General features: G+C 37.7%; 3 protein-coding genes and 1 pseudogene across 5 annotated transcripts; 2 read left to right on the top strand and 2 right to left on the bottom strand.

Moving 5' to 3' along the window:
* The first annotated feature begins 150 nt into the window (after window positions 1–150).
* LOC137709669 (putative calcium-binding protein CML16 pseudogene) lies at window positions 151–1343 on the top strand (annotated as a pseudogene).
* Window positions 1344–1572: 229 nt separating this feature from the next.
* Window positions 1573–7592, bottom strand: LOC137710855 (putative phospholipid-transporting ATPase 9). The gene is made up of 11 exons (XM_068450000.2): window positions 6690–7592; window positions 4907–6252; window positions 4692–4802; window positions 4307–4583; window positions 4116–4204; window positions 3912–4020; window positions 3476–3685; window positions 3240–3365; window positions 3038–3136; window positions 2560–2751; window positions 1573–2442 (listed from the first exon to the last, which is right to left on the bottom strand). Exons 1-11 carry the CDS (start codon window positions 7083–7085, stop codon window positions 1813–1815), a joined length of 3585 nt encoding a protein of 1194 aa, XP_068306101.2. The 5' UTR covers window positions 7086–7592; the 3' UTR covers window positions 1573–1812.
* A 1825-nt stretch (window positions 7593–9417) lies between these two features.
* LOC137710609 (G patch domain-containing protein TGH) lies at window positions 9418–16585 on the bottom strand. Its single transcript, XM_068449678.2, has 16 exons — window positions 16209–16585; window positions 15624–15714; window positions 15427–15521; window positions 14852–14955; window positions 14520–14581; window positions 14346–14420; window positions 13955–14106; window positions 13345–13420; window positions 13161–13247; window positions 12949–13026; window positions 12420–12567; window positions 11770–12259; window positions 11274–11558; window positions 11054–11182; window positions 10731–10949; window positions 9418–10635 (listed from the first exon to the last, which is right to left on the bottom strand). The coding sequence occupies exons 1-16, from the start codon at window positions 16341–16343 to the stop codon at window positions 9889–9891; spliced, it is 2973 nt and encodes a 990-aa protein (XP_068305779.2). The 5' UTR covers window positions 16344–16585; the 3' UTR covers window positions 9418–9888.
* Window positions 16586–18771: 2186 nt separating this feature from the next.
* Window positions 18772–22667, top strand: LOC137710484 (protein Dr1 homolog). Of its 3 annotated transcripts, none has more exons than XM_068449518.2 (6): window positions 18772–19092; window positions 19214–19275; window positions 20929–21018; window positions 21474–21568; window positions 21968–22036; window positions 22232–22667. In XM_068449518.2, exons 2-6 carry the CDS (start codon window positions 19221–19223, stop codon window positions 22391–22393), a joined length of 471 nt encoding a protein of 156 aa, XP_068305619.1. In that variant the 5' UTR covers window positions 18772–19092; window positions 19214–19220; the 3' UTR covers window positions 22394–22667. The 3 variants fall into 3 exon arrangements, with proteins under 3 accessions (XP_068305619.1, XP_088551475.1, XP_068305617.1); XM_088695349.1 differs by having other exon boundaries at window positions 18860–19092; window positions 22176–22667; XM_068449516.2 differs by having other exon boundaries at window positions 18892–19092; window positions 19181–19275.
* The last annotated feature ends 1052 nt before the right edge of the window (window positions 22668–23719 follow it).

Raw genomic sequence — 23719 nt, 5'->3', positions numbered from 1 at the left:
GCGAGGGTTGGGGAGAAAGTCTGTCATACACAATTTTACTCTTGTTTTACAAAGAGATTGTTTTCTCAATCAGTGACTTTTCGATCACAAAAAGAAAAATTTTCTGTTGCGCCAAGACTTGCAAAAATTTTAAAATAAAATAATTATATTATAGTCTTCAATTCTTACCAAGAATATGTGCAAGTCAATTGGCCAAAATTTAATCAACCCCAAGAAAATGCCAAAATTTAGCTTCCTTCCTAGAAGCCTTCCAATCCAATGATTCCATATGCGTGTGACAAAAAAGGCAAAAAAGAAACCACCGACTCGTTTTCCTGTCCTTAGTTGTCCCCCACAACCCCATATTTAGCCTTCAAATTTCCATTCACCACCTCTCTCTCTCTCTAAACGCACCAAATCAAACCACCACCTTCATCTCCTCCGCCGCCACAACCACCTCCTAACGCCAAATATTGCCGCATTCTGCTACAAAACCTACATTCTCATAACGTTGTGCACACTGTGTCACATTTTTCGTTGTTACAATATTTATAACCCTAATGCCTGCATTACGAGTTGATCAACTCAACCAGCTAAGAGACATCTTTGCCAGATTCGACATGGATTCTGACGGCAGCCTCACCATCTTGGAGCTTGCCGCGCTCCTCCGCTCGCTCGGCCTTAAGCCCTCGGGGGACCAAATCCACGTCCTCCTAGCCAACATGGACGCAAACGGCAATGGTTCCGTGGAGTTCGACGAGTTGGTCAGTGCCATATTGCCCGATATGAACGAGGAGATTTTGGTAAACCAAGAGCAACTCTTGGAGGTTTTTCGCTCTTTTGATCGTGACGGTAATGGGTACATAACTGCGGCAGAGCTGGCAGGGTCCATGGCGAAAATGGGACAACCGTTGACGTATAAGGAGCTGACGGAGATGATCAAAGAGGCTGATACGGATGGAGATGGTGTCATTAGCTTCAATGAATTTGCTACAATAATGGCGAAATCGGCATCGAGTTTTCTAGGCCTTGCTCCCTCATGACCTGAGGTTTGGATAGAAATCTGATGATACATGCTAAGTTTTTTTGGCCTTGTAACATGTTCATCTCAATTGAATTTTCCAAGCAAACAATGTAGATTTTGATATGATTTTGTTTAATTTCTAACCACAAAACTAAATAATCAGAGTACTATTTATTTTCTTAATACATTTCATTAATTGTTGTATTTTGTTGCTATTAGTTTTATGTATGCTTCACTGCAAGCATTTTTATTGTTAGAAAACGCTTTTAGCGCTTCTAGAAGCGTCTCAAATGTACGCTAATCCTTCATTGGATTTGTATAAAGAATATATTCGTTGAAACCTCCACGTGGAATAGGAAGAAGGTTGCATGAATGTGTCAATTGGAGAAAACTCCAGAAACCCCCCAACTGCAATCATCTTTTGATTAACAAAATACAGAAACAGAACGAGTTTTATGCAGAAATGCATCGTTTCAACCTTCGTTGAACCACGGTACTTGTGAGTTTCCCTTTCTTGGATTTGGGACGACGAGAAGAATGAAATACTGAATCAGTTGTAAGCAAAAGGAGAATAAAAAGGAACTTATTGAATTGAATGAACTGAATTTTGTGTGGTATGATACATCTGATACATCATACATGATACAATATTTTGACTACACTGTTCTCTGCATGAACACTGAAGCTAGATCTTTGGAGCTTCTAGAAACCGAACCATCCTAAGCGAAAAAATTGGAAGGAAGAGAAGAAACTTCTTGCTGGAATAATGTACATTTCTTATAATAGGGATGTCAAAACATGTCCGCTAATTAATGACCTTCGGGCTTCTCTACAAAGCGTTTAGATGTTGCTTCAATGCGGGCTGTGTAACCTACTGTTGTGCTTCTTATGGATCTCTGCCGCACCATTTGGCAGAACTCGGGGTCATCTGATTGCCCATCTGTTCTTATCCACTGTATCATCTGATGATACATGGGGAAAAACCGCATTTGGATGGCTGCGTAAGCGAAGTATGGCAGGAGGGAAGAGACCAAAACAAACAGTGTGAGAAGCCAATAAAACGGAGCTGGTGCGCAGGCTTCAATGAACACCTTATACGCAGTGGTTGATATGTCAGGGTCAATGGCTCCATATGCCAACTGGAATATATACCAGAATATGATGCCACCCCAGATGAAGAGATGTTGTATATAAGTGAAGTAGTTGATGGACAGTGCCATTTGACAGTTGACAACCCATACTACACATGAGTACATCGTGGCACCAAAGATTTCCAAGCCAACAACTTGCCCGCCTTTACGAAAGGCTTGACTGCCCATTGCCACAACGCAGAAGAAGAAGACTAGGGTAGCAGTCACCGCCCCGTTCATTGCCCATCCAAGTATCCGGAGCCAGCTAAATAAGACGTTTTGCGCACCTTCTTGGTACAATAGCGGGAACTGTAAGATTGAGACAAAGAGAGAGACAAAAGATCAGCATAGGATGATATGCTATTTCTGATGTCTAATAAGATTCTTATTTTTCACCAGTTATCTTTTTGGGTAAGAAGGGCCTACCTTGAGACAGAACTTGGCCGAGACATCTTGGTCAAAAACTCCCAAGGCAATCACCGGAAGTGACGTGAAGAAGACATTGTATAGTGACAGATACCAATCGTTGTACGCAGTTTGGCCGGAGAATGAAGCATATATCTGATAGAAGAAAATAGTGAAGCCAAAAGCAATGTTCTTGTAGAAGAAATAGCAGACCTGTCAAACAAGAAAAGGAGTATGTCAAATTTTCCATAGCATATAGTATAAATGTATCAATAGATTCTCAATAGAAGTCTGTATTTCTTTTCTCTCCATGTGCAGGATGGGACTGCGCGTGAAGGAGTGTGTCAGCTTTCATATAACTAACCAAAGTTTTTGAAGTCTAATAGTTGTCTAACAGGGAGATGGAATCGAGAATAGCTTCTAAATGTATGACAGATTAATACAAGGAAAATGAGATAAACAAGCTAATTATATGAATTCTACAAAGAAAGGAATTTACCATTGATGAGATTCTTCTGTAACACCAATGGCCATGTACAAGTAGTAGGCGCTCCAAAAATCGGAACTGTGCAATTGCAATGTCACTTGACATGACTGCCTGAAATTTTTGGTTGGCAGAAAGGATAAGTCAGAATTCATCAAACGGAAGAAATTTTGAAATAGAAGTAACAGATGATGCATGCATTTTGTTAACAATTTACCTGCATTCCTTCAACACCGCTGATACCAACTCCGATATCTGCTTCTTGAAGCATTCCAACATCATTTGCCCCATCACCAACGGCCAGAGTTGTGTTGCCAGTTTTATCTTTTACCAGTCTTGCAACCTGCATTATTTTTAAACAGAACTGTTTAGGACACAATCTTTTCAAAACCATATATCTATGAAAATGATTTGTTGGAACTTATTTAGTGGCGGGGAAGGGAAAAAACTTACAAGTGCTTTCTGTTTGGGAGACGAACGACAGCATATAACAGATGCGCAGCCGATGGCAAGCTCTAGAAAGAGATCCTTGACATCGTTCTCTAAGGCATAAGCAAGCGAATTCCCATCAATGATCAAAGCCAGTGCCTGAGAGTTCTCTTCTGGTGCAGCAAGCAACGCCTTTCCCTGACTTATTTGATGGACTACACTTTCCTTCAATGCCTGTAGAATCAGCATGGTTGCGTTAAACTCTCACAGCATGACATTTTCTCAGCCAAGAGAGAACAATTTCATACTCTAGCATGTTAAAAGTCCGATTTAAGCGCCAATGCAATAACTAAAACAAGAGTCTATAATCCATTTACAGTACTACAGCCTGAATCACCTATTACACCATAAGATAGCTGAAGAGGAAGAAAGAGAATATTGCATAAGAAATTTGGTTTACCTTGGCAACTGCCGTCTTATCCTCCACCTTCTCTAATGCTTTAGCTTCTGCAGTCTCGGAGCTTATTACTATTTGTTTCATTCCTTGTCTAAGCAAACTGCACGCATATCTGGAAGAGAAACAACAAGCGAAAAGGTATGCGGTGAGAAATGTTTTTATACTGAAATCCATCTTCTGATACAAAACTGTTCACTAATCATATACCCAATATTAATCGCTGTCTCCATTTTATCTCCAGTCAGAACCCATATTTTAATTCCAGCCTGAGCAAGCTTGTCAATGCATTCAGGAACCTGTTCAGCACAGAAAAGAAGAAAAGAAAAAAAATGGTTTTTAGTCTTGAATGTTATACAAATCTCCAACAAAGAGCAGTACCAGTAAAAGTAAAAACGCACCCCATTTTGAAGTTTGTCTTCAACTGCAGTAGCACCAAGAAGAATCAAATCCCTCTCAATCTTCTCTGAAACTGCCTCGACAATTTCCTCCCGATCTGAACTCACCAAGGTTTTGGCCTCAGTGAATTCTTTATTGAACTCATCATATTCTTCTTCATCAAGTTCGCGATATGCAAGTACCAAAGTCCTCAAACCAGCGTCAGCATACTTGTTAATGTGTTCCCTAGTCTTCTCTTCAAACTCCCTTCCGTTCTTTGCAAGTCTTTCGAACATGACACTGTTTGTGGAATAAGCAAATTATACATAATGCGTGTGATACAACATACACAATTTCATCTGATTATGAAGCTACTTAATTATACTAGCAAGGAGTAAGTTTACAAACCTGTCAGCGCCTTTGCATAGGAGTAGTATCTTTCCCTCTTCGTTTCTTATGATCACGGACATTCTCTTTCTTGAGCTACTAAACTCCAATATGTTCAAAAGTTTATAATTTCTGAAAAACAGGAACATATATGCAGTAAAGTATTTATTTACGAAAATTCGACAATAGCTTGAGAATAACATAAATCATAGCCGCTAAACTGAAATGCAACATACCTTTCAATTTTTCTTCCATAAATGGGATCCAACTCATGCAGTGAGATGCTTCCTTGAGTCCTTTCGTAAAATTCAAACCCAAACTCTCTTGCTGCGATCACGAAAGCTGCCTCATCTGGTGATTCAGCTTCATATGATACCCTTCCAGTTTCTTCATCAACTTCAGGTATTGCGGTATGACAGATTGCTAGTAACTGTAGAAACTTCTGGATTTCTTCTGCGCGAGGCTCATTAACCCATTTTCCGTTCATAATCCTTTCATCCATAAAATTAAAGCCTTTTATCGTTGACTTGGCTTCATTCAGTTCTACTTCTTCAACATGGATCTCTTCTTCTGTCAATTCCTCACCTTTTCTCCTGGCTAAGGCTCTCTCAACTTCTGTAACTCCGCGCCCAAAAGCAGTGCCAGCAATAGAACACTTGATAAATTCCATCGAGTTGCAAGTTAATGTTCCGGTTTTATCTGAAAGTATAGTATCAACTTGACCAAGTTCTTCATTCAAGTTTGAAGTACGCGCTCGGGCTGGCTTGTCAGTTTCCTCATAATACATGAGCACATCCTGGTTTATAAAAGTGGACTGAAGAACTTTGACAATTTCTATTGACACATACAAGGAAATGGGGATCAAATAACTATACAGCATAATGGCAGTTAAAAATTGCAAACTTGCTGCAAGTGGTGCCCTCGTCGGATCATAGTAAACTGTGGTATCATCTGGTCTGAGGTACCATCTGATCATTTTCCCATCATCCAGGTCTTTACTAGTATTAACCCCGAAGACAATAGCCCCAACTAAAGACATCACAACCAAGAGGAAAAACAAGAAGTAGATAATCTTATCCATCCGCTTCTCAACTTTGCTTCTCTTAGAAGGAGGATCTGTTGAATTCTGCATTACTTTTGTATCGTGACCCGTGAAGATTACCACCCCATACACAAAATCCGTGTTTCGCAGCTTTGAGTCTCGAAGCAGAAGCTGCTGTGGTGTAAGAGGGTACGGTTGATCTTCAATCTCCATACTGCCAACAAATGAGTACAAATTTGCATTTGGGTCTTCACATCTGATTACCGCCTTAAAATTCTCAAAGCTTGAGTCTTCGTGCAGATTAGAAGTTTCTTCCAGTGCTTGTTTTAGTTTCAAATTAGTTTCCCCATCAAGATTGGTGGTCTCAACATAGCAAAGCGCTTCGTCATAGCTTGATGAAAGTAAGATAAGATCAGCAGGAAAAAACCCGTCCTTTTCGACCTTCACTATATCCCCAACTTTCAAATCCCTCCATTTGGTATGCTCAAAATTGCCCTCACCATGATGCACCTTAACTTTGCTGTTGTTCATTTCAATGTCCTGATCAAAGTTTTACAAACTACATTACAGAACTGTTTTACCATTACTAATAGCACTAAATATAGTCAAATGCAGGACGTCCTGTCTTTCTTAAAACATGACGCGTTGGGAAAACTTCACTTCTACTCGATTTTCTTCAATTTTGATCGCATCTATTGACATGGTCGATTGTTTTAGCGAGTGGAGTCATTACTTAGAGCTTAGACATTACGTTTCTAGTCTCGAGTTGGTTCCAATATTTGATACTAAAAACTAAATCGAAGCTCTAAACGACCATTCTATACCCCGAAGAACCAATCATGACATAAAAATTATGAAATTTAGGTAGAAATGAGGTTTTCTCAAGGCGCGACGTCATGCACAGAGAATTTCTATACATCTTATACTACATGAAAATAAATGAAACTCAAACATGTTGTTGACATTACAAAGTATACCTGTTTTTTCCTCCTCCAATCTTCAACGGCCTCCTTCCCCATCGTAACTCCGATCACGACGACGAGAGGGACGACGTTGCTGACGGCGGAGTAAGGCGAAAGCGGCGTAAAAGACAGAATTGCACAAATGAGGAAGTATAAATTGGCAACCCTTCTAAACTGCTCAAACACTGCCTTGGGCAAGAATGTAGCAAGTGTATACTTAGTCGTTCTGACATAATTGCCCTGGTAGCTGTGGAGTGTGGCCTCCAAGCACTCAGGGTCATTACAGTAAACTACCCTCGAGAAACCAGGGCCGCCAATCCGTGAATGCTCGCCATTGAAGGAAGCTTTCCCACATGAAAAAGCATGGATTCGACTAAAATGCTGCTTTTTTCTTCTACCCCCACCTCCCATTTTGCTCAATCCACCACCTTAACACAACAACGGGTGCACACACCCACCACAATCCCCCACTCCGTTGAACAATTTCTCAATCCACCCAAGAACCAGTTTTTGAGGACAAATCTCAGAAACAGAAACCTGCCCAGTTCAGAAAATTGAATGATCTGCAAACCCAGCAAAACCCAGCAGGGAAAAAACCTGTTGAGCCAAAATATAAAACCCCAGAAGAAAAAGATTGAAGCTTTGTAATCAAAATTCAGAAACAGGACAAGAAGGCATTGCTTCAGTTATGCTTCTCACCTTATTTTTTGGATTTTGATTTTTTTTTTTTTCCTGTGTTTTTTAAGAAGCAGCGGGGGGATGACTAGCTTGCCAGCTTTGACTTGCAGGTGGAAAAGCACCAAACTTTGAACGTGGAAACTGGACAAGAAGGGGAGAGAGAGAGAGAGAGAGAGAGAGAGAGAGAGGAGAGAGAGAGGAAACTCAACTACTAGCACTTGTTAAATGAATTGAAGGGGAAAGAGCTTCGAAGATGATTTCAACCTTTAAAATGCAATCTAAAGCAACAAAAATTTCCTAAAAATTCAACAATCTTGGTAAATAAATAGATGACTTTTGTGTCAATTGCCAAAAAAGTATGTTGGAGAAAGACTTGCCGTCCGGATCAAGCCTTCCAGAAGTTCTATAATAAAGATATTTATCTAGAACCACTCAAGCTAAATTTTCTCACATGATAAGTTTGATAAATAGAAAAAAAAAAAAAAAAAAAAAAACTTTCTCACATAATAATGTATAGTTTAATTAAGGGAACTTTAACGAAAAGCTATCAATACTGTTTATTTTAACGAAAAGCTATCAATACTGTTCATTTTAACGAAAAATCATATTTTTACACTAAAAAGTCAATCATGGTACTATTCACTTTACTCTTTCTTTTGCCCTTATCGTTAAAATTCAAAATTTTCAAATCTTTTTTATTAGTTTTTTTTTAATTAACTTGTTCGTCATTCTCATAAGAAGGATGCGTACAATTCATAAACAAAATTATATATAAAATAAAATAAAAGGTTGTAGCAAGGAGACTTTAATAGCCCAGTTAAAGTAAAGCTTTGACTTTCATAGAAGAACGTCAGTACGACAAAATAGAAATTTCAAAACTTACCTTCCTGGACAATTTATATCGTGAAATGGCGGCGCTATAACAAATGTACAGTACCGTAATTTGCGGTTGCTGCACAAAGCTGGCTATATTAATATGAAAATTTTATTATTTTTGCACATCCTTGATTATTTATATCTCTTGATTTTTCGTAAAAAGGATATGTACGGCAAAAAGACGAAATTAATATGAAAAATTTTATTTTTCTAGCTCATTCCTGATTATTTGTAGTTCTTGATTTTTCTCTACTTTTTTGCTTCAATAGTTAAAAATAGTGTATAAAAATTATCTTCTAAATAATATAATTGTCGTTTTGAGATTTTTTTGAATAAAATTGAAGCAAATAAAAAAAAAACTAATGAAAATGACTTAAAAACTTTGAGTTTTAACGATAAGAATAAAATAAAAGGTAAAATAAATAGTACCATAATTGACTTTTTAGTGTAAAAATATAATTTTTCATTAAAATAAACAGTACCGAAAATTTTTCGTTAAAACTTCTAATAAAAAAATGTGATATGCAAGGAAAAGCTAGTGGTAGCTGACTGTGAAACGGAGCTGTCAAAAATAATTAAAAGGTCGGAGGGTCAAACAAGACCAATCACGTGCTCTAATTAATCATTTTATTAAGTAAGCAGTAATTAAGAGAGAATTTTGGCAGACAAGTTTGACTAATAAGTATAGTTCCTCTGTTTAATGTGGAGTAACTGGTACATGCGAACCCTAATTGTACAAAATCTTTTTCCTTTTATGGAGTGATTTCTGTGTTATTGAAAGTAAAAGGAGACTTATATGTGACCGACAAATCATTTTCTATCTTATTCGTGATATGATCATTTGATGAGTAAGATAGAGAAATGAGAACTATGTAATAAATTAAGTGAAATAGAAATGGGGATGTAAGTTTTAGGAGTACATACAAGATTTGAACTTTGGGCTCAACGTTAAAGTATAAGTCTTTTAAATAGAAACAGAAAATGAAACCCGTAAAAAAAAGAAATTGAATTTTTTCATTGAGGAATTTTGTCGAACAATGACGTATTGTCAACAGCCAAATCATGTTGCGCACATGTCAACAAATATCAACATATGCAGAAGCAATCTAATAAGTGATATCTAGTTTGTCGAGTGTTGTCGACACAATCTGTGGACAAATACCTAACAAGCATTACATGAAACACTTGATAAATGCCAAAAGAACCCGTACCAAATATTCAAAAGGTCCTCAAAAGACATTCAAATGTATACAGATTCCTCGTTGTCTGGAACCAAGGATATAACCGTCCACAAATCTTGTTTCTTTGAACCTACCTTTTTTTTAAACACGGCACCTACTTTTCTTTTGCTAAAGATATACCTAGTTTTTCATTCGAGTAACAGAGACTTCAAATTTTGCAAATATACCCACTAACTATACATATATTACCTCAACGGCAGTATTACATCCAACTGCAGTAATGTTTCAGACTCTTACATGCATACAAGGTGACTGCTGAATCCTACTGTCCAGCAAACATCTAATTTCAGTTATAAGTATCGAAACACAAGCGCCACGGCAAAGCTTCCCAATCAACGAAACAATACGGCCGGCATCCGGCCCGTCATTCTAAACCTTGTGCAAATAGATGCACTGTTTCAGGAAATAGTACATCACTTTCAATCTCGCCTTCTGTGCTTGTCTCTCCTGGATTCTGAACGTTCCTTCTCGGGGGAGTCTCTGCTTCGACGTTTATGATGCTTCGAGTGTTTTCTGCTACTACTGCTCTTTTCTCGAGAGGATCCTTTCTTCTTCCCTTTAGACCTAGAACAGTGATGGTCCCAATGATCACTGGATGAATCGCTATCTGAATCACTGTGTCTATGCCGATGTCTCCTAGAGCGCTTTCTGCTCCTTTCATCTTCTGATGATGGACTGCTGCTCACATTCTGGTGCCGCCTTGAGGGTGTTTTGTCCTTCCTATCTTCTTGAGGTGCTTTTTGAAAAATAATCTTGTCAAACTGATTCCCCAAAGCATCCTTCTCTGCGTTTTTGCTATTACTTCTCGCTGAATTACCCGTCAAGTTACCATTAAAAGGTTCAGTATTGTCACGTGGAGCATCTTGAGAACTTTCCGGTCTGTGTGAAATATCGCGAGTGGAAGGCGGCTTATTATCAACTGGCAGGATACTGGAATGTCCTGAACCAGCTCCCTTGGGAGGCGAAGAAGTCCTGGCTTTGTTCGTTGATGAGGGCAGCTCAGGGGGAACCTCTAGGCCTAGCTCTTTTCCTAAGGATTCCAAAAAGTCGCCTGCGATCAAACGGTTTAATGTTGTATTAGCTGCTTCAACCTTCTTCTCTGGCTTACCGACCCCTTTGGGAATAGAGGCATCCTCATCATCATCCTCGTCATCAGAAAATATAGCCTGCACACAAATGAAGATTAATACTAGGCCATATTCTACGCTACGTATAACATATGCATGTAAAAACAAATTATTGAATATTGTGTTTAAAGCACCTTGTAAAGGTCAACCGGCCTCTCGACGTTTTCAACTTCAACATCAATTGCGCTTTCCTCGTCAACTACATCTTTGCTTATTCCCTGGGCATAAGATTGAACAGCATGGATGTAGTCTCTCTTTACAATTACAGTTTCTTCTGCTTTTGTGTCTTTTCCAGAATCTGATGTAAAAATCAGAGTTTCAATTTTGCTCTTCATCCGTGGAGCTGGTGGTGGCTGCACGTGACAGTATCATATGTTTAAGGTATGGTGATAAGAAAAATGTTGAGAGAGAGAGAGAGAGAGAGAGAGAGGAGTTATAGAGGAGTATTCAACTGCACCTTCCCCATGAAAGGATCGATGAGATCAAAGCGTTTGCATAAAATAGGTGAAGGACGCCACTGATATTCTGTCCGTTTTATGCAAACTTCCTTTTTTATCGATTTTTCAGCTTGAGTGTCTTTGGCTTGCTGTTTTAAAAAATAAGAAACCAAATAATTAAATAAATAAATAAAATCACACTTACAACTTCAAAACCTGATAACCAACAGCAAAACATACCGCTGATCCCCCAGAAGTAAACTGCATGGCTCCAGCAGATAAAAAATCCATGAACTGTGATGTGGAGAGTTTGCTTTCTTTACTCCATTTCCCTTTCTGTATTGCATCGGCTGCAGCCTCAAAGTCCAATCTCTCACGAGCACGAACTGCTTCTGACATATGACTAGCTCCGCCAGACTCAGTAGATCGAAGTCCTCCTTGATACTTCTCCTTGAGAAACCGCTCAAACCTTTCTTGCTTTGCAGGATCATCATTGAAAGGTTTTGCAACTTCCAGCATCTCGCCCTATATTCAACACAAAAAACAAGGTGAAAAAATCTAAAACTTTCCTTGAGCAAACACAACCCAGTTCTTTCGTTCATTCATACAAATATGAAAGACTATTGGTAGCTAAGGCAATGCATAAGTAAACCAAGGACATTACAATCTAGATTCGCAAAAAATTTATGAAAATAAACATTTGAGAAAGGGGACAAGCAAGATGCATCGTACTCACATCTAATGCAGGTTTGGTAAAAGTATCTGAAAGATTGTACTGAAGCTGAATGGCATCTTTAGAAGCAACGGATGAATTTGACTCTTTGGAGCTTCGTTCCAAAGGCCTTTCCCCTAAAATTTTTCCACGGTTCTCTGCTGTCATCTTCTGCTTTCGTGGAGACAATTTACCATCCAATATCTCCTTGGTGTGATTGCCTCGCTTCTGTCGCTCCTCCCACAGTTTCCTTGCATAATAATCATGGCCATTCCCTCCAACTAGAAAACTAAACAAGGGATTTGACTGATTTTTCTCTCTGGAGAGATCCTCAAATAATTTACCACATCGAGCTACTAAAGTTGCGACCCCGTCAATTAAGAGTTTCAGATTATTATCTTCGGGAGGAGATACTTCTGGGGGACCAGGATCTCCAAGCTTGTAGCCCGTATCAAGAGGCTGAGAAAATTTATGGTGGGGTACAAAATCTTTTGGTACTACAGGAGGATCAAATCTGGAACAAATCCCAGAGTAGTAGTTAGCATTTATGCATTCAGAAAAAAAAAACAAGTGGAAGGATCACTCTTTTCAGCATACTTGCATGAATATAAAGTTAATAAATCAATGAAAAAAAGGCAACTCACATGCACCAGAATACTAAAACCTCTAATTACCTCTCATGCTGGTAGTCTGAGTTAGATGCAAGTCTAAATCCAGAGAGACCACCCGGTTCCTTTCGAACCAACTTTTGCTTGCTATCCATGATTGATCTTGAAGGCTCATCGTCAATATCTTCAACATAAGTTTCCTCAAAGTCGTAACCTGAACAAGAAGTACAATTGCAAAAATTTGAGCACTAATAATCAATAATTTTCAACAAAAAGGTAACCTGGTTAACCCGAAATTAATCCCACCAACAGGTCTAATCACTACAGAACTATACGTCTTTACCCAGTAAATCACAAGCTGTGGGATATATCATGCAAAATGAAGAAAAAAATGCGATGGAGCAATCTGTGGTCTGAATAAAGGGAAGGGGAAAGCATTGATTAAATTAATCACATCTTGAGTAGTTTCTCCCAGAAAACATAATAGGGAAAGACCAGCACCAAAACCACAAAGTGATTCTATGCAATGAAAGCAATGACTCTATAATAGCTATAATTACTGCAAAGATTGATTATTCGTGACAATAACACTAACCCGAGTTATAAACATCCTCATCTTCAGCATCAAGTTCTTCAAGTGCTCCAATTCCAAAACCAGGAGCAACCTTTCCTGCTGATGAATAACAAGATAAATCAATCATAAGTTAAGGCCAACAAATCCGTGCGACCAAATAAAAGCAATAAGAGGACAGAGCCCTAAATTAGAAGGCCAAAAAAAAAGTTTTTTATCTGGATCATAAATCTTACACTTGAAGCCAAAAAGATTATTGTCCATTGAACGGGCACTTCTATATCCAATACCCCTATTCTCAGATGGGCGTGATCTCTTCTTATCTGAATAAAACCAATTAAAATTAGTAGTTAGGATGCATTAGATTGTCATAATCACAGAACTATGACCCAGTTATCTTAAAAATAAATAAACACTTACCCCTGAACTCAGGAGCATGCTTATAAGGATCAAAACCTAATCCATGAAGGTCCTGCTTTGGGTAGAGTACATAAACCTGAAGGAAAAGATGTGAGGCACAGAGAAAATCCAACCAAAATAAAATGAAATTTTTATCTCATGCTGAAAAAGGGTCCTTCTTGTCAAAATTTGAATTGATAAAAGATATGGAAATTCTTGAGTTGCTACAAGCTCCAAATTGGTAAGTTGCAAAAGCAATGCGGTCTTTCTGTTATTGGAAAGAAATCATTGGAAACCCAGCAGTACAATTATGTTAAAAGTACAAATGGATCCGGGGATGAAGTATCCAGTGGCTGCCGCTCCTCAAAAGAAGGCTAGTACAAAATCCTAATGGTTAAAGGAACTCATCAAGAAAACGAGCACTGGCAGGACAAAGAAATTTGACACCAAAAGAAAAAAAATTTACACGTTCCAAAACTCCAACTCAACTTATGAATTAAACATATACACAAGAGGATCATCTGTTCTGTTAACATAGCATGAGAATTATCCATTGTGATTGAAATACTGAATCAAGAAAGAAAACAAAAAAATGAAAGAATGACTGACATGGAAAAGAAAATTTACTTACAGGTGTGCTTTGAGAAGATTGAACATCATCAACGGTAGGCAGCTCAATATGATTCTCCAGTTCGCCATGAACGGGCTCAGAGTCAGCCAGCTGTGTTTTTGCATCACTGGAAGAAAATGCTAAAAAAGCTTTTCGAGCTTCCCTTCGAGCATCTGTACGAAGGACATGAAATAGTTTAAGGCTTTAAGCCATGACAGAAAAACCTCGAACAAGAGAAATCAGATGAAACTGTATGTATTCTGGTAAGCCCACACATGGTAATCAAAGTTAGCAAAGCACCTCATACTAATGATCTAAGTTCCAGGTTATAAAATAAGCATATAATTCACACACGTCAAATGATACAAGAGCAGTTGATTTTATAACAACTTTGAGTTTGCATGCCACGTACCGTATGATAAATCAGCATGTGAATCCTTGATTGAACGACCATGACGCCATCCCATCTTCAGCAGCAATTTTACACCTAATAAAAACAGCAAGCAGGGGATAAAAGATGTGCAACTAATAACTTTAAAGAAAACATTATTTGAACAATCACTAACCCAAATTTACAGAAACAAACCTATAGAATCTGTGGCTGGAAGAACTAATTCATCAGGAACAGGTCCAGGAATAGCTGACGGCCTAAAATACATGACAAACAAGATATCAACAAGTTAGCAAACAATGCATGACACTATTTTCAAGGAGTACATTTAAAAAAAAATCTGTATACTTAATACCCGAACAACTTAATTGTGTTCAGCAATGGTGTGAAAGTATTACAACTCCCTAGAACCTAAAGGTTAGGGTACACCGAAAAGTAGCATGCAGAACCTTATCATTTTTATCCAAATGACTAACTTGTATTATTATGATCAACTTGGTTATATTGCAATTGACCTACACCCCAACCTTTTCTGTTGTTCCTTCTCAGCTTGTTTACGAGCAAGTTCAGCAGCTGTAGATCCAAATGTATCAAACTGCATGGATGTCCCCAAAGATTGGCCTTCAAGCTCCTAAATGTTAACAAGAAGAGTCAGAAAACTGATTTAAAATCTAAAGTGGCGGTAGTCCTCATTATCTAGCATCTGCAGGAACTCCATGGTCATCCGATATGATACCTAAAGAACTCAAAACATAAGTATACTACTCATTTTTTTAAGAGCGAGACAACAGTAAACATTACAAGAGAAAGAAAATTACCCTATTTCCTACTTTTAATCCATTTTTTTGCTAAATGAGAATTCTTATATAATTGAAACCAAATTAAGGTTGTGATTTTCCAACGAATAGGTTTTCATTCCCTTCGTTCTAAAGTTTATATTAGGTAAATAGAATAAATAAACATGAAATAAGCATGCATATACATGTAATTTACCAATTTAAAAGGCGATGATTCCAACATTAACAGTGTTTGTAATATATTCACAGAGTTGAAGGATATAAATGAAATAGGTGTAATAGGTCAAAGCCAAGATCAAACATACAGCTCTTTCATCTTCATCTAAAAAGTTTATAATGTCCTGCGTTTTGACTTCAGCTCTGTTCTTCCGCGATGACACAAAAGTTTGTGGTGTCCACCCTGCACATTTGTATCAGACGGCTTAAACCATTAGCTACCCTTGAACATCTTAAGAAAAGGAATCATATTTCTAGTTCAAATGAAAGAGTGATGTAACAATACCCTCTTTTGAGCCAACTGTATTATAATAGCCGGCAGAAAACCCTCCGCTAAATGCACCATGAAATCTCCTTCTCCCTTCTTCATCTCTAACCTGGAGACATAGAAAATTTAGAGAAGTGAACAAGACTGTTCATTTAAACATCAACAGTCAGCAGAACCATGGAAAACTTATTAAAGCTTAACTTCATGCATAATAAACTTCGTTCAATAAAGATAGCATAAATTGGCATCCCACATGCATCGCTCATCATAATTCCGCTATACGAGCTTAGCCAATTATCATCTTCGATGTCAAAATTCGAAAGGGAAAACAACCCATTTCAACCTGCAGCTAGTTCACCCAAAATAAGTCCACAATTTCGTATTCCTTTTCAAATTTTCTCATCAACCAAACACATTACTAAAACTACCAATTGCAAACTCCCTTTCTTCACATTAAAACCAATTGCACAACTTCTAAGCTCAACACAACTGACATTAAAACTCAACTGTCATACTCCAATACATAACATTCAAATTTCTCCATTCTTTCAACTTTCTCGAGCTTTCTCAGGAACCAAACAAAAGATAAGAGCAAAAACATACCTCTTGCTTCCAAGGAACGACAGTGCGCAAGTTACCGGAGGCCTCGGCTACGGACTTCTTCTTGCGACTGGTGAAATCTTCCTCGCGCTCTATCGGTGTTCCGTAGAACACGAAATCGTCTTCGTCCGAAGCCATTGTTTGATTAATTTCTTAATATATTGATAATTAAGAAAAATTATGCGCAATCAAAATTAATTAAGGATTAGGGTTTCGTCCGGAGTAATCGTTGCAGGGCGAGCAGGCGCGGCAAAGCCCTGAGAGAACGAGGGAGGGAGGTGAACGAGGTCGAAGGAAGCGAGAGAAAACGTCGAAGTATTTTTGGACCGGAAAAACAAATGTATTTTGGGCTAGACTGATTGGGCCGGATGGGATTGGCGGTCGACTCACTGAGTATGAGGCCGCCCTTTTTATGCAATCTTTGGGCTGATTGGCCTGATTAATTTGGTCTGGACTTACACTACAAAATATAATTATTCATTTTTTCCAACTTTTTTCTTTGTTGGACTTTTTTTTTTCCAACCAATTGCAGACAAAAAAAAAATTATATAATAAGAAGGAATGAAATCAAATAACCACAGATTGATAATATTGTTTGTTAAAAAAATCAATTATTTTGTTTAATTGCAAATTGGAACCAAAATTATCTAATTTCTTACTTGGTCATTACTAATAATTACCTTTATATTCAAACCTTAGACCTTACACACAAAACAAAAAACATTATATGTAAAATTTGAACAAAAAGAACTTGCATTTCAAGTGGTTATATGGATTGTTTGAAAGTGCTTTTAAAATGGCTAAAAAGGATTTTGGTGAAAATGCTTTTGAATCATCTTTAGTAAAATGTTGAGTGAATCCCGGAAAGATACTTTGGGCTCGTTTGAATGTGCTTTTAAAATTACTAAAAACTCTTTTAGAAAAAATGTTTTTTGGTTCCAAAAGCGCTTTAAGTGCTTTTCCAAAATTTACTTGCATTTTTACTAAGAATTTGTTCCAAAAACATTTTCATTAAAAGCGCTTTCAGTCATTTCAAAAGTACATCCAAACGAGCTCAATGCTTCAGGGCCTTTTATTCAGGGATTCTTTTATATATATATATATATATATATATTAGTTGTGTTTATCCAGATTCATTCTTACTTCTAAAATTTGGATGGGCTCTTCCATTTGAATTAGTGGTTGCTTTCATAAATTTATTTATTGACATTTGAACAGTAATCCACTTTTGAGGTATTTTAGGTTTATTGCTGCTTGATGTTTTCGATGTTTTCTGCTACTTGTGGGTGCGGCTGGTAAGTTGCTGTTTATTTATTTATTTTTCTACTCTTCTTCTTCTTCAAATTTCTTTCCTTGTTGTCTAACCGATGCTTCTAATTTGGGGCATGATGCTTGGTGAGCAACCCTTAGTTTGGTATGGCAAAAATGATAGCACTACAAATGAGAGTGTCGCCGGCCGCATTAGCCAATCAAACAGAAGTTTGTAGGAGGCAATATCTTCAAACATACCAAATAGGAACCACCTCGCCCACGAGGCATGTTTCTACGAAGGACGAAGAACGCATATGGGCAATTTATAACGTACCAAATGAATGATACGTCTTACAATATTATTATTTAATGTACCAAATAACTGGTATGAATAAATTAATAAATGTATTTTATACATCTCAACCAAACTTCAATTGACAGGATCGGTTTTGTTTAGAAAAAAATAATAATGACAAGATTGGTACGTTTAGTTATGCCTTCAAATGTACCAAAGCATTTGAGATAAAATGCACCCAAGAATCAAATTAATAAGAAAAATGTACGTTAGAAGTTATAATTTAGTACGTTTGTTGGAAGGTATTTGGTACGGTTGTCAAAAATTGAGTACGTCTGTTTAAAGTTATTAGATACATTTTAAATTTTTTATTGATAGTTTTCCAAATAGGTACGGTATACATTTTTAGTGTACCAAGCGGGTTTGTATATCATATTCAACTTGGGTACAATTGTTGTCATATATTGAGTAAGCAACCATTAACAATTCAAATTCAAAAGCCATTAAAATAATACTTCCATATAATTCCAAGGATAACAACAAAATAAAAAGGATAATGACAATTTTTCATGGAATTGAAATACTAAATTCAGAAGGAAAAAATCTGCTAGTAAAAATAAATAAGTTCTCAATGCTTGAAAGAATCGTAGTGTCTGTAAATTTTAGAAAAACGAAATTATTTTTTGTAATCTACTTGGCTCCTCATTTAGAGGAGGTGGTACAATCTAAAACGTAAAACTTACAGATGTTTAATCAAACAAGTTGGGGGAATGAGGCACCAATATCAAAAGCTCCAATTTTTTTTATCTAAAAGTATTTTTCAGTTATTTTATAAACAGTTTCAAAAGAGGATCCGACAATGATCTTGGTAAACCAAAAACATCCCAAAGTTAATTTCGGGTGATTTTCTCAAACGCGCCAAATCGCCATTGGTTCTTTCTCTGGAAGAAGAAAGAGTAGAACCCTCTCGCTTACAAAACCAAACAATCCTAAAAACCTCCACGCGTCCCCACTCCGCGTGCGCAACACCCGCTAACCACTCGCACCCCGAAAACACGGACGTCGAAAATTCCTCCACGACGCGCGTGGTGGACTCGTAAATCAACGCGCTTTTGGGGGTGAGTTGTTTCGTTTGCCCTAATCGCCTGCGAGCGAGATCTGGCTCTCTTATCCTGAAGAACCCAACGCCCTTCCCCTGATAAATCCATATATTCAATACCATGGCCTCCTTCCGATTCGTGATCTTCCTGCAACTCGGATCATCGTCGATCGGTTGATTGATTCGTCGTCTACGCCGTCCGATTCGTGTGCTCTCGCTCTCCGATTCAACTCGGTTATCAGGTGAGTCGTCTCGGTTCTGCGGGAATCTTCAGATCTGTGATAGCTTTTTTCCGTTTTGTATATTTCCGGTGAACTCTTGAATATGTAGGTGTTGATTTCGAGGGCTTTACGGTGTGCGCAGGTTCAGGATGGATCCGATGGACATCATCGGGAAGTCAAAGGAAGATGCTTCGCTTCCGAAAGGTAGATTCGTAATTTTTGTGTTTTTAATTGTTTGATTTTTGAGATTATTGTTGTTAGGTTTATCGATTTCATGATTATTATTATTTTGTTAATTTGGTGTAATTATCTTTGGATTTTGTGATAGAACGGTTTTTGCAACATTAGTGCCCTAGGGTTTGGGGATTTGCTGCTGTTCTTCATTTTTTGCTAATTGCTTATGTAAATTGATTAATTAAAGCTCGATTGAAAATAATGATAGACAAAATCTAGTATATTGAATTAAGGGCTTCAAGAAATTGATTTATCGGATACGAAATAGCGGGTAGAACGGTATAAACAAAGGGAATACAATTTTGATTTGGATGGAGTGGGTATGCATGGTTTGCTTGCTGGTCAGGGGCCCCGAATTTGCTTTAAGGACTGCTTTCAGCATGTGATTAGAACTGTCATTAGGTTGGGTGCTAGTTCATGTTTCCTCATGTTGAGGCAACCCCTTTAAGCGGGCGCGACAAATTATTTTTGCGTTTACTTGTCTAGTCATATGTCCCTGTAATCATTTATCTCTATCACTTAATGATATTAGTCTTTACTTTAATCATCTCTAGTTGTTGCTCCTCATGGTTTCTTTCTGTTCTTGAATTCCCCATATGGCATCTTATACTGTTTAGGGTTAAAAACTTTTTTGGTCACTGTGTTTATACCTAAGATCTATTTTGGTCACTGTGTTTTCAATTCGTCCATTTGTTCACTGTGTTTCTCAAAGTTTGCAATCTCAGTTGCTTGCGTTGACTTTCTATTAGAAACATTAAATATTCATTAATTGATTAAAAAAAAATAAAAGATTTAAAATACATTTTTGGACTAAAGGCAAAGGGAGATCAAGGGGTAGAATCTGGAGAAGCGGGTTAGGACTACCAACACCCCTACACCAATCAACCACCTCTATCTTTCTGATGATCTTTTGGGAGCATAGTATCTGGTATTGAGTTTTGGTATCGGTAAGGGGCTTTGGGCATTTTAGGTTGGTGGAGGGAGATGTTTGTGGGAGCACTGGGAGGTGGGGTGGGATTTGTGGAGGGGATGAAAGAGAGGAGATACTGTTAAATGAGAGATACTGATCTGGGTTGGTGGGCGTTTTTTGGGGGGGGGGGGGGGCAGGCGGTGATTTTCTTTTTTTAGTTTTTTTTTTTTTTTGAAGTATTTTAATTTTAGAAAATGTGTTTAAAATAGACTTGAAGTACTTTTTATAATTTTAAAATTGGTTAAAAATATTTTAATATTACTTTTAACAGAAAGTTAACGGAAGTGACTGAGATTGCAAACTTTGCTAAACACAGTGACCAAATCGGATTCCGGCGGTGATTTTCTTTTTTTAGTTTTTTTTTTTTTGAAGTATTTTAATTTTAGAAAATGTGTTTAAAATAGACTTGAAGTACTTTTTATAATTTTAAAATTGGTTAAAAATATTTTAATATTACTTTTAACAGAAAGTTAACGGAAGTGACTGAGATTGCAAACTTTGCTAAACACAGTGACCAAATCGGATGAATTGAAAACACAGTGACTAAAATAGATTTTGGGTATAAACACAGAGGGTTTTAAACCTACTGTTTATTATACACTATATTGCCGCCAGATGTGCGTCTAGCTTATGATTAATATTCATTTTTTCAGCAACCATGACGAAAATCATTAAAGAGATGTTACCACCAGATGTACGCGTTGCAAGAGATGCTCAAGATCTTTTGATTGAGTGTTGCGTAGGTGAGAATATATGAATTTGTTATCTTTAGTTTACGTTTTTACATTTGTACTTTGATTCAAACTTGCTTTAGTTTTGCTATTGCTGATGCATGTATCTTTGTCTCTGGGTGTCTGTATAGATTAAACCCTTATCCCTTTAGGCCAATAGTATGTTCTGCATGTCATACGTAGTAGTTTCAGTTAATACACAAGATGCTTTTTTGGATTCCAATACAAATGTGACATGTATTATTTGAATAAGCTTGAAGCAACGTTAAAATAAAGTTACTATTTCAGTTTTTCTGAGATTTTTACTATCAGTTATAGCAGTTGGATTTTCTCCCAACCTCTTTGTTTGCCCCATAACTTTGGGTTTTGAATTGTTGTCTACTGTCTTGGTGTTTTAATTGGATGGATGCTTTATTTTCTTTATTACTGAAGAAAAGCCTTCATGAGTTACGTTATTGCTTTTGCAGAGTTTATAAATCTCATCTCGTCAGAGTCAAATGAAGTTTGTAGCAGAGAGGAGAAAAGAACAATAGCTCCTGAGCATGTACTCAAGGCTTTACAGGTGTGTAAACAACCCATTTGGACATGTTTTTTAAGTTTTATAAATATGGTTCTCGTAAATTGTTGTTGTCCATGGTGCTTCTGTACTTTCATATTGCAGTATCAGTCAGTATGTTTATGAGTCTGTGCATATGGATGTATCTTTATACTTGTAGGCATTACCTACATGAATTTCATACTTCTATCATGATAGCTATCATGACATTGGTCTACATGGATCCTCGATGAGATACATATCTGTACGATAAGCTTAAATTGTTACCACTGATTTGTGCGTATACCAAGAATGGAAGGTAGTTTGTTAGTATTGTAATTAGTGGCGAGGAGCAAAAATGTCCTATACCGTGTGACATGTTTACGACGACTGCATTATGACATTCGTTCTCTTCTGTGTTATCAGGTTCTTGGGTTTAGCGAGTACATTGAGGAAGTTTACTCAGCATATGAACAACACAAGCTTGAGACTATGGTAAGTGTTCACGATGTTGTGCCTTCTGTGCAGCTGGTTTAAACCTGCAGTTGCCTCTATCTATGTACACATGCTTGCACACTCCCGCACTTACAACTAGTTAACTGGTTCACATATCTATCTTTAATTTGTTAAGCAGTCGTGATCTTCCAACATAGAAGTATATACTGATGCAAGCGGGATTCCTTCTTGCAGCATGACTTATCAAAAAGTGTCAAATGGGGGAACGGAGCAGAGATGACAGAGGAAGAAGCCTTGGCTGAGCAGCAGAGGATGTTTGCCGAGGCACGTGCCAGAATGAATGGTGGTGCCACTGCACCCAAGCAACCAGATCCCGAACAAAGTTTAGAGAGCTAACTTTAGGACCTTTACTTTTTTGTGAACCGTAGGCAAGTATCCTTGACTTATCGATTTGTGCTTCTCGTATATGTACAAAAAAAAAAAACCATTGAGTAGTGAGTGTGCTGGTCTATGTCCTTATGCACGCTTAAGTTGTATTTTCTTTATGGATCCATGTCTATAAGTTAATGTAATTAGTAGAGTTTGTCCGACTCCTGGTGCCGCCACTGTATGTAATTATTTGGCGCTGTTTAGTTAATAGTTTGGACGACAGAGCTCGTTCGCATGGTTACTCGCGTCTGTGCTTTCTTTTTGCTCTCACAAAACATCTAACGCGATGCAACAAGAGTGTTTTCTTAGGCTTTCGGGTTGTCCAGTGGGGTGTTACGAATGGCTCCAACCGAACCTTTCGGTGAAAAAATCGTTCCTCATAAAACTCAAACCGGCAGCACCAACAGATGTGGTGTGGTGAGGTAAGGCCACATTGAGAGGCTTACAATTAGGTTCTACTCGATAAGGAAAAGAGTTAGGGTTTGGTTTTTGGGTCCCCACAAACATTGAGGTGTCAGTTCGCAGGTAGGTGAAGTGTAGACTCTGCACCCAACATAGCCCAAGAAATTTCAGTGTTCTCATGAGAACCCCAACAAGCAACACCACCACACACCTGGTGCACCTCTCGACTAGAAGAGCACGTGGGCATGGTATGGTCCATGGTGAGAATCTTACAAACCACGCACTATGACAGTATTTGAAACCAATCACGCAATGTCATCTAGAATAGTTTGTGACTATATTGCAAGTTAATGATACACTGTAATGCATTTTGACTTTCTTGCAAGATAATCTGCGTAACTAGTTTAAAATACTATCACAGTAATGTCCCGATAGTAGATTAGTCTCTCTCATTGTATTGGTATGGGTACATAAACTAATCAAGCATTTAAGTATATGAAAGTTTTTGGTACTGTCGCAAGTGAATGAAACAGCACGGTGAGCTTTTACTATCTCACATAATAATGATTGATTTAGAATATCAGCATGATAAAATACCCGTTACATGAAAGTCCATATCATAATTATGATATGAGTTATGGAAGCTAGTGACTTGTGGCGAGCATGTCCGGTGTGAATGGTGATGGTTTGGGTTTGTGTGGGCTTTGGTTGCCATCTCTTTGCAGTTTTGGGGATTTCAAGTCAAAAGAGACAGTCAAGCAAACATCCCTCTCCCTCTCCCCCCCTCCTCTTTACCCCACCAGAAAGTGAAATAACATACACATTGTCTCCTCAGATTCCTTTCTTTTCTATTTTTCAAATCTCCCTCCCCCCCCCCCCTCTCTCTCTCTC

Source organism: Pyrus communis, chromosome 6 (genome assembly GCF_041283825.1).
Source record: "Pyrus communis isolate YQ-2024b chromosome 6, ASM4128382v1, whole genome shotgun sequence".
NCBI classification, from domain to species: Eukaryota; Viridiplantae; Streptophyta; class Magnoliopsida; order Rosales; family Rosaceae; genus Pyrus; species Pyrus communis.
The sequence above is the reverse complement of the archived record's forward strand: the minus strand, read 5'-3'. Positions and strand labels throughout refer to the sequence as shown.